Below are 14,577 nucleotides of genomic sequence, written 5' to 3' on the forward strand. Positions count from 1 at the left end.
TCTAACCTCTCTCTCGGGCCGTAATTGATGCTCCTCATATGATGATCCTTGTCAAGCTTATAAACTAACAACGGCAACCCCATATATAAAGAGAAAATTAGGGCAACCAAATTATAAGTGTGAAATCCAAAAACTACCCTTAATGACACAATAATCAATATATCCGCGATAGAGTCTAAGGTGTTAATTAAGCACCACAACTTAACAATCTCCCACATGGAGACTAATCCATCATCAATATCTCCTCTGTAGCTGCAACAACTTCTCAATCCTTAGAGAAAAGTCCACCTGAAGTTGCACACAACTTCAGTTTCTCAATCGTAACAGTCTTTGTCAACATATCTGCCAGATTCTGACTCCCTTGAATCTTCTCAAGTGCTAAGACTCCATCCTCCAAAGCCGATCTGATGAACTGATAACACACTTGTATGTGCTTTGTTCTGGCATGATAAACAAGATTCTTTTAAAAAAGAATAACACTCTGACTATCACAATACAACACATTCTTCCCATGCTTGAGACCTAATTCTTCCCAAAAAGACTACAACCATACCATCTCTTTGCTAGTTTCGGTCACAATGACATATTCTGCCTCAATAGTGGAAAAAGAAACTATCTTCTGCAACTTGGAGACCTAATGTGTATACATATCCAGTGGTACTCTTATTGCCATCAATGTCTCCAACCATGTTAGAATCTACATAACCTTGTAAATCCCAAGTCTGACTTTCTGAAATATAAGGCTGAGTCTACAGTGCCTCTCAAATACCTGAGAATCCACTTCAATGCTTCCCAATGTTGCTTACCTAGATTACTCATATATTTGCTCACAACTTCCACTGCATGAGCGATATCTGGTCTAGTGCACAACATAGTATATATGGTACTGCCAATAGTAGAAACATAAGGTACATTGGCCATGTAGGTTCGCTTTTGCTCTGTAGAAGGTGATTGCTCCTTAGATAGCCTAAAGTGACTAGCCAAAGGAGTACTCACTGGTTTGGCATCATTCATGTTGAATATGCTCAGCACCTTCTTCACATATTCTTCTTGTGGCAGTTTCAAGATATCAATGTGCCAAGTAATCCTCATCCCAAGGATTTTGTTTGCAACACTCAAATCCTTCATTGCAAACTTCTTGAACAATTCCCTTTTCAACATATCTATTTCCTACTAGCAAGCACTTGCTATCAACATGTCATCAACATATAATAGTAAAATGATGTAGGAGTCTGTTGAGTTTATGGAAAATAGAAATACTTCATTGACATCAATAACTTGTTGAAATTAGAGTACATGAACCTCTATTTATAATAGAGGAAGGAAGAGTCTAATTACAATAAAACTACTCTTGTCCCAATTACACCTAAACTCTAAAACTTAAAGATAAGTCATAACATAATTAAATAACTCTATATAGATAAAAGACAAACATAACTCAAATTAAAAATCTTCTTGGTCGTGACCTTAAGATAAAGATACTTTTGTGAGTCCTTCATGATCTTCCAACTGATGTGATAAGGATGCCAGCTCATGGTAATCATTGTGGGTCCTACTGCTTATGGGCTTGGGCCCATCTTGTGGTCCTTCCTTGGTCGTGTGACCCATCTTTTAATAATCTTAGATATGTGGGCCTTCCTTGGTCGTGTGACCCATCTTATAATAATCTTAGATATGTGGGCCTTCCTTGGTCGTGTGGGCTTCAACATATCTTTCAACACTCCCCTTCAAGTTGGGGGTGAGAGAACAACCTAAACTCCCAGCTTGCTACCAATGATGTTTAAAATATTTTTGTATAAAATGGCACATCTTCCAATATGTCTTCATCTTCCAACATTCCCCCTCACACTGTTGTGTCCTTCCATGAGGCCCTACGGTGTTATGGACTCCATAGCATCACGAGTTATCCATAGGTATAGGAATTAAATTACGTCAATTTACTTTTCATGTAATTTCAATTCGGTTTGGTTTACTTTAATTGGTTTGGTTTACTTTGGGTTGGTTCAGTGTAATGTGGCGTGAACCACTTGACTTAATGGGTCATCTTTGTATTTTTGTCCTCAACCCTATTTAGAGGGACGTGAAGGAAAAGAGAGGCAAGTATTGAGAAAATTATATTTCACAGGTCTGATTCTCCCTCAGAGGTCAAGGTCGGATTCCCCCTTTGAGGTCCAAAGTTGAGCTTCCTCCAAAGCTCCTTCATTCTAAATTGAGTTCCACCATTACTTGTTCAAGAAACAAGGGTCCTCGTCCAACGTCAAGATCATCCATGGAGGGAAGAGAGGAAAGAAGGGTGACTCGATCCATGGCAAGGGAAGAACCTAACATGCGGCATAATGCAAGTGAGAGTAAAAATCACTCCTAGCCGGTAAGCCATTGCTTCATACTCCAGTCCTAATGCTGGATGTAGGGCACACTTCATCTTCTATCGGTAGTGTGTCTATCAGCATTGCTCTAAAGTGTCGACTACCATGTCTCTCCACAGGACAACGATTCTCAAGTGGTAGGAGTCATAAAAGCCATTACAGGGGGGGGGGGGGATAACATAGATGTAATAATAAGTTCCTCTGTTATGGTTTTCCAATTGTGATATTTTTTTATGGGGTAAAATAAATGATGATATGAGGGCACCTCTTCTTCCATAATAATGTCCCCAAAGAGACATAATAGCAGTGATATTTTTTTTGACAGGGCCAAGATAGGGTATCGTTCGTCATGGTTTCCCAATTGTGATATTTTTTTGATGGGGTAAAATAAATGATGATATGAGGGCACCTTTTCTTCAATAATAATGTCCCCAAAGAGACATAATACCAACAACTGTATATAACACGACCATCTTCCAACACATATAACATGAACTAAATAATAAACTTTGTAAAAGAACCCATGAAATAATCCGATATAAAAATTTCTTCTTAGATGCACAAGCTTCATCTTTTGTGCTCCCTTTTCTTGAATATTTTGGTCACATAAACTTATTCAAAACATATGAAATAAAATACCTCTTTCTTGTACTTATTCTACCTCTCCCCCTTAAGCTGGGAGGTAATGGCAGTGATCCCAACTTGAACCAAATATCTTAGATGTAGTAATAAGCCCAAATAACATAGATGTATAAATAATCCCTCAAACCAAGGAGAAGTGAGATATTTTCTGATATATCAACTCAAACAGTGACACAAAATAATCAGCTTAAATTATTTTCAATGTAACAAAATACTAGCATAACCTTTGATTCTTCCAATTCGAATATATCTTTCAATATAGATCAGATTGACATGAAATGTTTTCCTTATGAAAGTAGAATTAAATACCTTTCATCCAAGTATAACTTAACTTCATAAAATTTAATTTTCAGAAGATGAATAATCTGATATATTTCGGTCTCTGTCATCTGGCCGAACTAAATGCGGTTTCTCCTATTTTTCCAGAATGACCATTGACTCTTCAAAGATCAATATCTCCTTATAAAAAGATCATGCTGAGGATTGGTTGAATAGGTAAGAAAATAGACTTACGTTTATTTCTTTTAATATATGATTCTCCTTATAAAATCTCTTTCTTGATAACATAAAATACCTCGAAATTTGAAGCTTTGTGCTGCTGCTTCAACCTCTTTTTCAATCTGACCTATGTTGCTTCAAATATCGATTTCTCTTTGTAGATAACTCAGATAAAAAATTGGTTGAATAGGTTAAAGAATAGACTTAAAGATATTTATTTTGATATATATTTATCCATATAAAGTCTAGTTCTTGATAGCAAAAAATACCTCGGAATCGAAAGATTGCTACTGCTACTCAAACCTTTTTGCAATCTGACCTTTGCTAATTCAAATATCGACATCTCTCTATAGATAACTCCGATTGGAACAAATCATTTTTCTTTAGAAAGTAGACTCAAATATATTTCTGTCAATATATTTTTTAATATTAAAAACTCCTTATATAGGTAAAAAACTCAAAGAAAACTACGGGTATAAGGATTGAAAAAATAACTACGAACCTAGACTTAGGGTTTTGGGTTTAGAGAAAATGATCACATTACCTCCATGAGTTGACCAAGTTAACTCACAGAAACTGATCTGATACCATGTTGAATTTATGGGAAAGAGAAATACTTCATTAACATCAATAACTTGTTGTAATCAGAGTACATAAACCTCTATTTATAATAAAGGAAGGTAGTAGAGTCTTATTACAATAAAACTACCCTTGTCCCAATTACACCCAAAATCTAACACTTAAAGATAAGTCCTAAATTAATTAAATAACTCAATATAGATAAAGACAAACATAACTCAAACTAAAACTCTTCTAGGTTGTGACCCTAAGATAAATATACTTTTGTGAGTCCTTCTTGATCGTCCAACTGATGTGGTAAGGATGCCAGCTCATGGTAATCATTGTGGGTCCTACTTCTTATGGGCTTGGGCCCATCTTGTGGGCCTTCCTTGGTCGTATGGCCAATCTTATAATAATCTTAAATATGTGGGCCTTCCTTGGTCGTGTGGGCTTGAGCTTATCTTCCAACAGAGTCATTGAGTTTCTTCTCATAACAACAATGATATGCTTGGCACCTCAAGAAATTATTACTACTCATAAAGGTGTCAAACTTCTTATACCATTGTCTTGGAGCTTGTTTAAGACCATACAAGTTTTTTTTTTAAGTTTGCACACCATTTTATCCTTTCCCTGTGCTTTGAAACCTTGTGGTTGTATCATGTAAATTTCTTCCTCCAAATCACCATGAAGAAAAGTTGTCTTTACATCCAACTGCTCTAAGTGGCAAGTTTTCATTTGCCACCAAGCACTGCTCTAATAGTAGTCGATTTCACTATTGGAGAAAAAATCTCAATGTAGTCAATGCATTCTTTTTGTTGAAAACCCTTTACCACCAGTCTTACCTTGTACCACTAGCTGCCATCATGTTCGTCTTTTATTCGGTACACCCATTTATTCTGCAAGGCCTTCTTCCCTTTTGGTTGCTCGGTCAACTGCCAGGTATGATTGGATAACAGTGAATCCATCTCAACGCTATGGACAACTCCCACTTGGTTGATGTTATGGTCCTGGGGTTAAGTACCTATGCCTTCCACTCCTAACAGGCCGATCTTTTGGGTAGTATTGGCTAGGTGCTTAACATTTGGTAATGTTAAGCACCTATCCAATACTACCCAAAAAACCCGGCCTGTTAGGAGCGGAAGACATAGGTACATAACCCAGGCCCATAACAAGGATGTCCCATAACATCACCCCCCCCTTCATGACCCGACGACCATGGCGGCATAATGACACAAGCCCGACCCGGGTTTTTATCCTATGGCCTACTTGTATTTTAATCTAGCCTTTGCGTGTGATGCAACGACACTGGCCCAACCCGGGTTTTTATCCTATGACCTACCAGTATTTAAATCCAGCCTCTGCAGCGTTACCAGGAATCGAACACGCGACCAAGGGTCGGCTCTGATACCAAATGTTAAGCACCTAGTCAATACTACCCAAAAGACCGGCTTGTTAGGAGCGGAAGGCATAGGTACTTAACCCCAGGACCATAACAGTTGATTCATCAACTTGCACGATTTCTTCATAACTCTCTAATTCACCTTTATATATCAACAAAATATAATTCAATGCAGGAGAGTACCTTTGTGGTGGTTTGCTATTTTTGGCAGATCTCCTGAGTTCAATCACAGGAATATTCTGATTTACTTCTGGGTATATATTTTTCTAGTCTTCCTGAGCAATATTCTGCTTCTAAATAAACTTAGATCTCTTAACTGAATGACTTCAGACTTCTTGGTGTCATCACTTGTGCTCTCAAACTCTGTTCTCTACCTGTCTTTATACAAGGCACCCTCATTGAAGAAAGTATGACTCTATTCTTACGTCCTTGCTCCTGATAACCTTACGAATTTGGTCATCCTAGAAGCGATAGCCAAACTCGGTACCACCATAGCCAATAAAGAAACATATATTAGATTTAACAATAGAATCAATATGAATATAAGAAACACAACCAAAAACTTTCAAGAATGAAAGGTTTACCTCTTTGCTGCTCCAGACCTCTTCAGGTATTTTGCAATCCTATGGTGTTGAGGGACCTCTAGTGATCAAATAGGTAGCTGTTATGGTCCCGGATCTGACACAAGGATTCTTTGGGAGGATCTGGGGTCTGCCACGGGTTACGGGTCTTCCAAGCATTACCGTAGGGGTAGTAGGAAGACATGGGAAAGATGAAAATGAAAGATCAAGCCTAAGGGAAGCTTGAAAACCCTAGAGCTTGTTGAGGAGAACTCTAAGCCTCTTTACGCTAGATTTAACCTAATTCTTAATACTTCAATGCTTCCTTTTCTCATTACTCTTACCCCTTAAATAGGGTTCACCCTATTAGGGTTTAATAAAATATTACAGAAATATCCCTATGAATAAAATATTCCAAAAATATCCCTATTAATAAATAATTCCAAAAATACCCCTATGGCCTAAAATTGAAATAAAATAAAGTAAATTAATAAAACAACTAAAATAATAATGTTATTGCATGCATAACATTACACCCCCCTTGGAAGACGAGCTTGTCCTCAAGCTCGGAAGTAGTGTCTGTATGCCGACATCTCCACCGATGCCGAAGTAGCATCTGCGATAGCTATGACCCCCCTTCAGGACGCCAAATTTGTTTTTTTTTTTGGCTCGGTCTGAGTTAACCTGGGTTGACTCGATTCAGGAACCTGGTCTGGCGCACGACCCACCTTCTGGACGCGATTTTTTTTTTGGCCCGGTCCGAGTTAACTTGGGTTGACTCGGTTCAGGAACCCGGTCCGGCGCACGACTTAGCTTCGTGCACTGATGAAATTTTCCTATCTTAGGAAAATTTGAATTGAACCATCTTCTTCCTCCTTCGGCAGAAACTTCATCGACGATTCTTCGGAAATCGAAATCCGGCGTTATCCTCCTGTCGATCCTGAGCATAGCGGCCGTCGGTAAGTGCCGAAACCTTGTCGACAGCTGCTCCTTCCCTCAGGGCGCCGACGAAGGCGGGTGACAGTCGTCTTCTGTCCACACGGCTCCGAACAGGGCCGAAAGTTCATGGTCGAACAACATACAGGGGATCCAGAAAATTAAATCCCATAGCTGCAATTCGAAGATCCACATCCGCACAGGTATTGTGCTCATCCACAGAAACACAAAGCCCCTCGAAATAAAATAAAATTCCGATACACTGTCTCCCCCCCCCCCCCCCCCCCTCCAATTTGGAACAATGGTTTGCTCTGTTCTGCCGAGAGGTGGATTGAGTGTGAGAGGTGGTGGCCGAAAGTCGAATCCCACCGAAGTTGTGTATGACGGCGCCGACGGAATCGTCTTCGTGTCCGGTGGTGAAGAGCAGCCGTTTTGGGCGTTGCCGCCTGGTAATTTTTTGAGACCAAGGGCTCTCGGAAACATACCCCTATCGGAAGAATCGCCAGAAGACACTGGGCTGGCCGTGGGGAGGGGTTTTGGGAGGTGGAACCCCCACCCTTGATTACCAACGGGAGGGAGGCATAATACCCTTCCGAGATCCTAAAAATTGAGGTCCCATCGGGAGATTGCGGAAATGTGGAGGCCAAAATCGGCTGTGATTTCGTAGGTGCGATTTCAAAAATGTGGAGGTCGAAATCGACGCCCCTTTTTGTTAAAAAAAAGCGTCCGCCTCTTCTACATGGATTTTTTCCAGTAACGATGAAGAAATTTTTGATTTTTCCGGCCCTTGGCCTGTTGCCCCATCCGCCTCTCGAGACGAAATTATTGATTTTTCTGGCCATGGGCCGTTCTGCCCATCCAAGATAGAGATTTGAGGTCGTATGACCTGTTTTGCTGCAGCAACGAGTTTCTCCCTACCATAACGTTCAATGGAAGCATCTAACCGTGCTCGTATTTCCTCCAATTCCTTACCCATAGCAATCCATCTTTCTTGGGATATAGAATAACCCACTGTGTTCCCACTCTGATACCAGTTGTTATGGTCTTGGATCTGACACAAGGATTCTTTGGGAGGATTTGGGGTCTGCCACGGGTTACGGGTCTCCCAAGCATTACTGTAGGGGTAGTAGGAAGACATGGGGAAGATAAAAACGAAAGATCAAGCCTAAGGGAAGCTAGCCTCTTTACGCTAGATTTAACCTAATTCTTAATACTTCAATGCTTCTTTTTCTCATTACTCTTACCCCTTAAATAGGGTTCACCCTGTTAGGGTTTAATAAAATATTACAGAAATATCCCTATGAATAAAATATTCCAAAAATATCCCTATTAATAAATAATTCCAAAAATACCCCTATGGCCTAAAACTGAAATAAAATAAAGTAAATTAATAAAACAACTAAAATAATAATGTTATTGCATGCATAATAGTAGCAGTGCTAATAGCCTCATATCAGAACATCTTTGGCAATCCTGCATGTAATCTCATGCTCCTAGCATGCTCGTTCAAAGTTCTCTTCATCCTCTTAGCCACTCCATTCTGTTGAGGTTTTCCAGGAATGGTCTTCTTTATTTTGATTCCATTATTGGCACAATACTGATTGAAATTGTTAAGTTGTGGAGCCTAATTAAAGCCCTATGCTGAGTTGGTCGCGGATCAACATGCGCAGTCAGGTCGCCATGTGGGTTGGAAGGGGGTGGACCCCGGTCTGATCCACAATATATTGACTATTGTTTTATTAAGGGCAGTCTGGAAATTTTTCTCTTGTATCATGATTGCCATAGTTTTCTCTTTATAATTGAGGGGTGCTACTATTAGGGTTTTAATCATCTTAATCCGAGGAGCATCTCGAGTTGCAACCCGAGAGGTTAGAGAGAAACACCTATAAGTGTGAAATTTCTCTTGTAAACTATTTCATCTTCATAGTGGATTACTGCAGCGGTAGAATATAGGATGTAGTCTCACCACCTGTATAAATCTTGTTATTTGATTTTTCATGTTTGCTTTTTCCATTCTTCCCTATTTATTATTATTTCTCTCGTTAGTTTAGAATTAGGGCATTTAATTTCTAAAAGAAATCATCATCTATGTATTCTCCCCCATTATCTGATTGGAAGTACATCACCTTCATATATGTCTCATTCTCAACTATTGATCTCCATCTCTTGAGTGTATCAAAGACATCAGATTTCGTTTTTAGGAAATAAACCCATACCTTACTGCTTGCATCATCAATAAATGGCACATAGTAGTTAGAACCACCAAGGGAGGTAACAATTGAAGGCCCCCACACATCTGTATGAACCAACTCCAATTTTGTTGTCTTTTACTATTTTCCAACCTTAGAAAATCTAACCCTTTTCTGCTTGCTGAAAATATAGCCTTCTCACAAACTATTGTTTACAATTTTCAACCATGGTAGCTTCACTTTGGACTGAAGCACCTTCATTCCCTTCTCACTCATGTGATCGTGCCTATAATGCCACAATCAGTAACAACATCATCAACTGCAACCATGTCTCTACTATTGGAAGTGATGTAAAAAATTCCAGTTTTAACTCCTCGTGCAACAACCATGACTCCCTTAGCGACTTTCCAGGCAACACCATTGAAAGTCACATTATGACCTTCATCATCAAGTTGCCCTACTGAGATCAGATTACACATCAATTTTGGTACATGTGTCACCTTGTGAATTTTCCTCACTGAGCCATTTGACATCCTCAAAATGACATTACCAATACCGATAATAGCCAAAGGTTCTCCATCAGCAAGATACACCTTCCAGTGAACTTCAGTAACATAATTTTAAATGATCTCACAGTGCATAGTGGTGTGAAAAGAAGTGTTATGGACTCCATAGCATCACGAGTTATCCACAAGCATAGGAATTAAATTATGTCAATTTACTTTTAATGTCATTTCATTTGGTTTGGTTTGGTTTAGATGTAATGTGGCGTGAACCACTTGACCTATGGGTCACCTTTGTAATTCCGTCCTCAACCCTATTTAGGGGGACGTCAAGGGAAGGAGAAAGCAAGTATTGAGAAAATTAGAGTAAATAGCTCAGATTCTCCCTCTGAGGTCTAGGTCGGATTCTCCCTCTGAGGTATAGGTCAGATTCTCCCTCTGAGGACCAGGTCAAGCTTCCTTCAAAGATCCATCATTCTATTCGATTTCCATCATTCCACGTTCCAGAAACAAGAATCCTCTTCCAACGTCAAGAACAACCATGGAGGGAAGAGAGGAAAGAAGGGTGACTAGATCCATGGCTTGGGAAGAACCTAACATCTTGGTATCAGACAGGTCCACCCTTGGGGATTCCTCTTCCCCTGAGGATTTGAGGCAATTAGTTGAAGATAATCAGCAGAGGACAGACCTTCAGGCTCAATCCCTGAAAAAAGTGCATCAGACAACCTCTGACCTGCGTGAGGCCATAAAATCCATGGATGCTGCCATCCAAGCACTCCTCCAACGACAAGATGACAATGGTACACGAGCACAACCACCGGCAGCCTACTCTCCACTGGCCGACCACCATCAATTCCACCCACCACCTCCCCCACAACCACCAATGCATCATCACAATCCCCATCTGAGGCCTGCCGCTCAGGGACCAAATACGGTTCCCAGGTATTTAAAAATTGATTTTCCTATGTATGATGGGTCTAAGGACCCCTTGATTTGGTTAGCCAAGTGTGATCAGTTATTTTATCATAAAAAAACACTTGGGGATGAGAAAGTTTATTTGGCCGCCTACCACATGCTCGATGAAGCGCTTCTAAGGTACCACCAATTCCGGAATGACCAATTGGTTCAGGATTGGGCAACCTTTAGGCAATCTTGCATGATGAGGTTTGGTCCTTCAGCTAGTAGCAATCCATTGGGCGAATTAATCAATTACAAGCAAATTGGATCACTAGAGGTGTACCAAAGGACCCTCCAGGAAAGGTTAGCCTGAGCAAACCAGTTTGTCAGTCACACCCAGTATGTTCATATTTTTACTTTGGGTTTGACAGAAGCTTTGAGACTGGAAGTTGAATTACATGGCCCGATAGATTTGGACCATGCTACGAATTTAGCCAGGTCAATTGAGCACAAGTAGCGTGTTCTAAAGGAGTCACTGGTCAGAAAACCAGCTTGGCCAGGAAGGCCCAATGCCACTGTGCCAACCCCTTATTGTGGACCTCCACATTCTGGAACCAGTGCAGCCTCACGCCCAGACAGCTCTAACTCGGCTCCACCTGCTCCTTACTTCAAAAAACTGAACAAACAGGAAATGGATCAGAGAAAGGCCAAGGGCCTTTGTTTTAACTGTGATGAACAATATGTATATGGTCACCATTGAAAAAAATTATTCAATATATGTCTGTGGGAGGATGGTGATGACATACTACCAGAGGAGGAGATTGTGAAGACGGACCAAGAGGGTCCAAAGATTTCCCTTCCTGCCATGACTGGTCTAGGCAGTTCTAGTACCAAGCAGTTTAAAGCCTAGTTAAATCATCTACAGTTACTGGCTTTAGTTGACTCGGGTAGTATACATAATTTCATCAATCAGCCAGCGGCAAAACAACTTGGGTTAGTAGTCCAACAACAGACTGGCCTTTCTGTATCAGTAGCCAATGGGGCTAAAATTACTAGTGTGGGCATATCTCCAACCACACACTTTCATATTGAGGGACACACATTTATTGCAGATTTCCTGGTGATTCCACTTTCAAGATTCGATTTGGTACTGGGAATTAAATGGCTACAACTGTTGGGGCCAATACTATGGAATTTTCAAGCTCTGGCCATGTCCTTTACAGAGGACCACCGTCAGATTATATTGCATGGCACCCAAGCGCCAGTGCCCTGCGCACTATAGGTTGTTTAGGTCCAGACCAAGACCAACTGTAAGTTATCTCAATTACTTACAGACTTTGAGGATATCTTTCAGGACCCTACTGCTCTACAGCCAATTAGGCACTGTGATCACCGTATCCATTTGAAAACGGGCACTGAGCTTGTAGTGATGCGTCCTTATCGATACCCCCACTTATAGAAAGATGTGATTGAAAGGTAGTGCCAGAAGATGCTAGCATAGGGTATTATTCAGCCCAGCAAGTTTCCTTTTTCATCACCGGTAGTACTGGTCCGCAAGCATGATAAGTCATGGAGGTTTTGTGTGGATTACAGGCAACTCAATGAGCATACCATTAAAGATAAATTTCCCATCCCAATGGTGGACGAGTTGCTAGATGAGCTACATGGAGCTACTATTTTTACCAAATTCGGTTTGAAATCTGGCTATCATCAAATCCAAGTTCACTCATCAGATGTGGAGAAAATAGCGTTCCGCACGCATCACGGCCATTTTGAGTTCCTTGCAATGCCATTTGGTCTCACAAATGCGCCTTCCACCTTCCAGGCACTCATGAATGAGGTATTTTCCTCTCTCTTGTGGAAATACGTTTTGGTATTTTTCGATGATATTTTGGTTTATAGCAACAGTTGTGAAGAGCATCTTCAGAACCTTCACCAGGTATTTTTTTCTTATCCGATCACATCATTTCATTTTAAATCAGTCCAATTATTCTATGGGAAATTCAGAAGTGGCATACTTGGGCCACGTTATTTCAGTAGTTGGGGTGAAAGTAGACCAGAGTAAGATACAAGCCATCACATATTGGCCTCCTCCCACATCCATCACAGCCTTAAGGGGATTTTTGGGCATAGCTGGGTATTATAGAAAATTTATTCGCAGCTATGGCCAGATTGCAGCTCCGCTCAATAACCTACTCAAGAAAAATGCCTTTACCTGGTCAGAGACAGCGGCACATTCCATTCAGCAGTTGAAAGAGGCCTTATCATCCGCCCCAGTTTTGCAGCTACCCGACTTTGATGAGTCATTTGTTGTGGAATGTGATGCTTCGGGGAGAGGTATTGGTGCAGTGTTACACCAACAGGGACACCCGATTGCTTATTTTAGCCACCAACTTGGCCAATACCACCACAAGTTAGAAGTTTATGAGAGGGAACTGATCGGATTAGCGAAAGCTATACAACATTGGCAGCGTTATCTCTGGGGGCGCCCATTTCTGATTCGCATTGATCATTGTAGCCTCAAGTATCTGCTTGAGCAGTGCCTCACTACCTCACCGCAACAGCATTGGTTAAGTAAACTTATAGGGTTTGTGTTATGCACGCAATAACATTATTATTTTAGTTGTTTTATTTAATTTACTTTATTTTATTTTAGTTTTAGGTCATAGGGGTATTTTTGGAATTATTTATTAATAGGGATAGTAGGAAGACACGGAGAACGAAAACAAAAGATCAAGCCAAAGGGAAGCTTGAAAACCCTAGAGCTCGTTGAGGAGAACTCTAAGCCTCTTTACACTAAATTTAACCTACGGGTCTTCCAGGCATTACCATAGGGATAGTAGGAAGACATGGAGAACAAAAACGAAAGATCAAGCCAAAGGGAAGCTTGAAAACCCTAGAGCTCGTTGAGGAGAACTCTAAGCCTCTTTACACTAAATTTAACCTAATTCTTAATACTTCAAATGTTTCCTTTTCTCATTACTCTTACCCCTTAAATAGGGTTCACCATGTTAGGGTTTAATAAAATGTTACAGAAATATCTCTATGAATAAAATATTCTAAAAATATCCCTATTAATAAATAATTCCAAAAATACCCCTATGACCTAAAACTAAAATAAAATAAATTAAATTAAATAAAACAACTAAAATAATAATGTTATTGCATGCATAACATTACACCCCTCTTGGAAGACGAGCTTGTCCTCAAGCTCAGAAGTAGTGTCTGTTTGCCGACGTCTTCACCGGTGCTGAAGTAGCATCCGCGATAGCTATGACGCCCCCTCTGTTTGCCCACTTTTTTTTTTTTTCTTTTTTCTAGGCCGGTCCGAGTTAACCTAGGTTGACTCGGTTCAGGAACCCGGTCTGGCGTGCGACTCAGCGGACCCGGCCGATTAAATTTTCCTAAGTTAGGAAAATTTAATCGGGAGTCGTCTTCTTCCTTCGGCAGCTCCCAAACTATGTGGCCAGCAGTTCCATTCCTCACGGCACCGACGAAGTCCGGCGATTGGCTTCTCCTTCTTCTCTCTCGGCACCGACGGAATGGCATGATTTTCCCGTGGCGAATCGCAGCCCGTCGGGGCTTCGGCGCCTGGATAGTATTTGAGACAGAGGGGTCTCGGAAACTTGTGAATCGTCGTTCCTCAGCCTCTCGGAACCGAGATCCCTTGCGGAAAAGTTGCTTATGGCGCCGACGAACTATCCTGCTTCGCCGGTGGCGATGAGAAGCCCGCTGAGGCATCGCCGCTTGGAATTTTTCCGAGACAGAGGGCTCTCGGGTAGTTTTCCGACGAACCATTGGGACGCGACTGGGCACCCTGCTACTCCGGCGGCGAATTGCACCACTTGGAGGCGAATCGTAGCCCTTGGAGGCATATCGGAAGTTCTGCGCTTGCTCGGAGATTTCGAGTGCTGTCGGAATTTCCAGTGCAGCCATTTTTGGAATTTCGGAATCCCAAAATTTCGATGTCGTCGCCGCTGGAGTTCCTGGCCGTTGGCCTTTCTACTCGTCCAAGGCAGTAGCTGC

General features: G+C 41.0%; 1 protein-coding gene across 1 annotated transcript; it reads left to right on the plus strand.

Annotated features, from left to right (window-relative positions):
- The first annotated feature begins 12,206 nt into the window (after nucleotides 1-12,206).
- On the plus strand, nucleotides 12,207-12,937 carry LOC137935319 (uncharacterized mitochondrial protein AtMg00860-like). Its single transcript, XM_068779989.1, has 4 exons — nucleotides 12,207-12,242; nucleotides 12,377-12,490; nucleotides 12,534-12,853; nucleotides 12,901-12,937. The coding sequence occupies exons 1-4, from the start codon at nucleotides 12,207-12,209 to the stop codon at nucleotides 12,935-12,937; spliced, it is 507 nt and encodes a 168-aa protein (XP_068636090.1).
- The last annotated feature ends 1,640 nt before the right edge of the window (nucleotides 12,938-14,577 follow it).

This window comes from Aristolochia californica, unplaced genomic scaffold, assembly GCF_029961685.1.
Source record: "Aristolochia californica isolate CCGP_79_NKW_82.1479 unplaced genomic scaffold, dmAriCali1.0.hap1 SCAF_6, whole genome shotgun sequence".
Lineage (NCBI taxonomy): Eukaryota > Viridiplantae > Streptophyta > Magnoliopsida > Piperales > Aristolochiaceae > Aristolochia > Aristolochia californica.

Coding starts and splice junctions, on each gene's coding strand:
- LOC137935319 (XM_068779989.1), top strand. CDS start 12,207: ATGAGCTACATGGAGCTACTATTTTTACCAAATTCG. Junction 12,243..12,376: donor TACTATTTTTACCAAATTCG/GTTTGAAATCTG, acceptor TCCACCTTCCAG/GCACTCATGAATGAGGTATT. Junction 12,491..12,533: donor ATCTTCAGAACCTTCACCAG/GTATTTTTTTCT, acceptor ATTTTAAATCAG/TCCAATTATTCTATGGGAAA.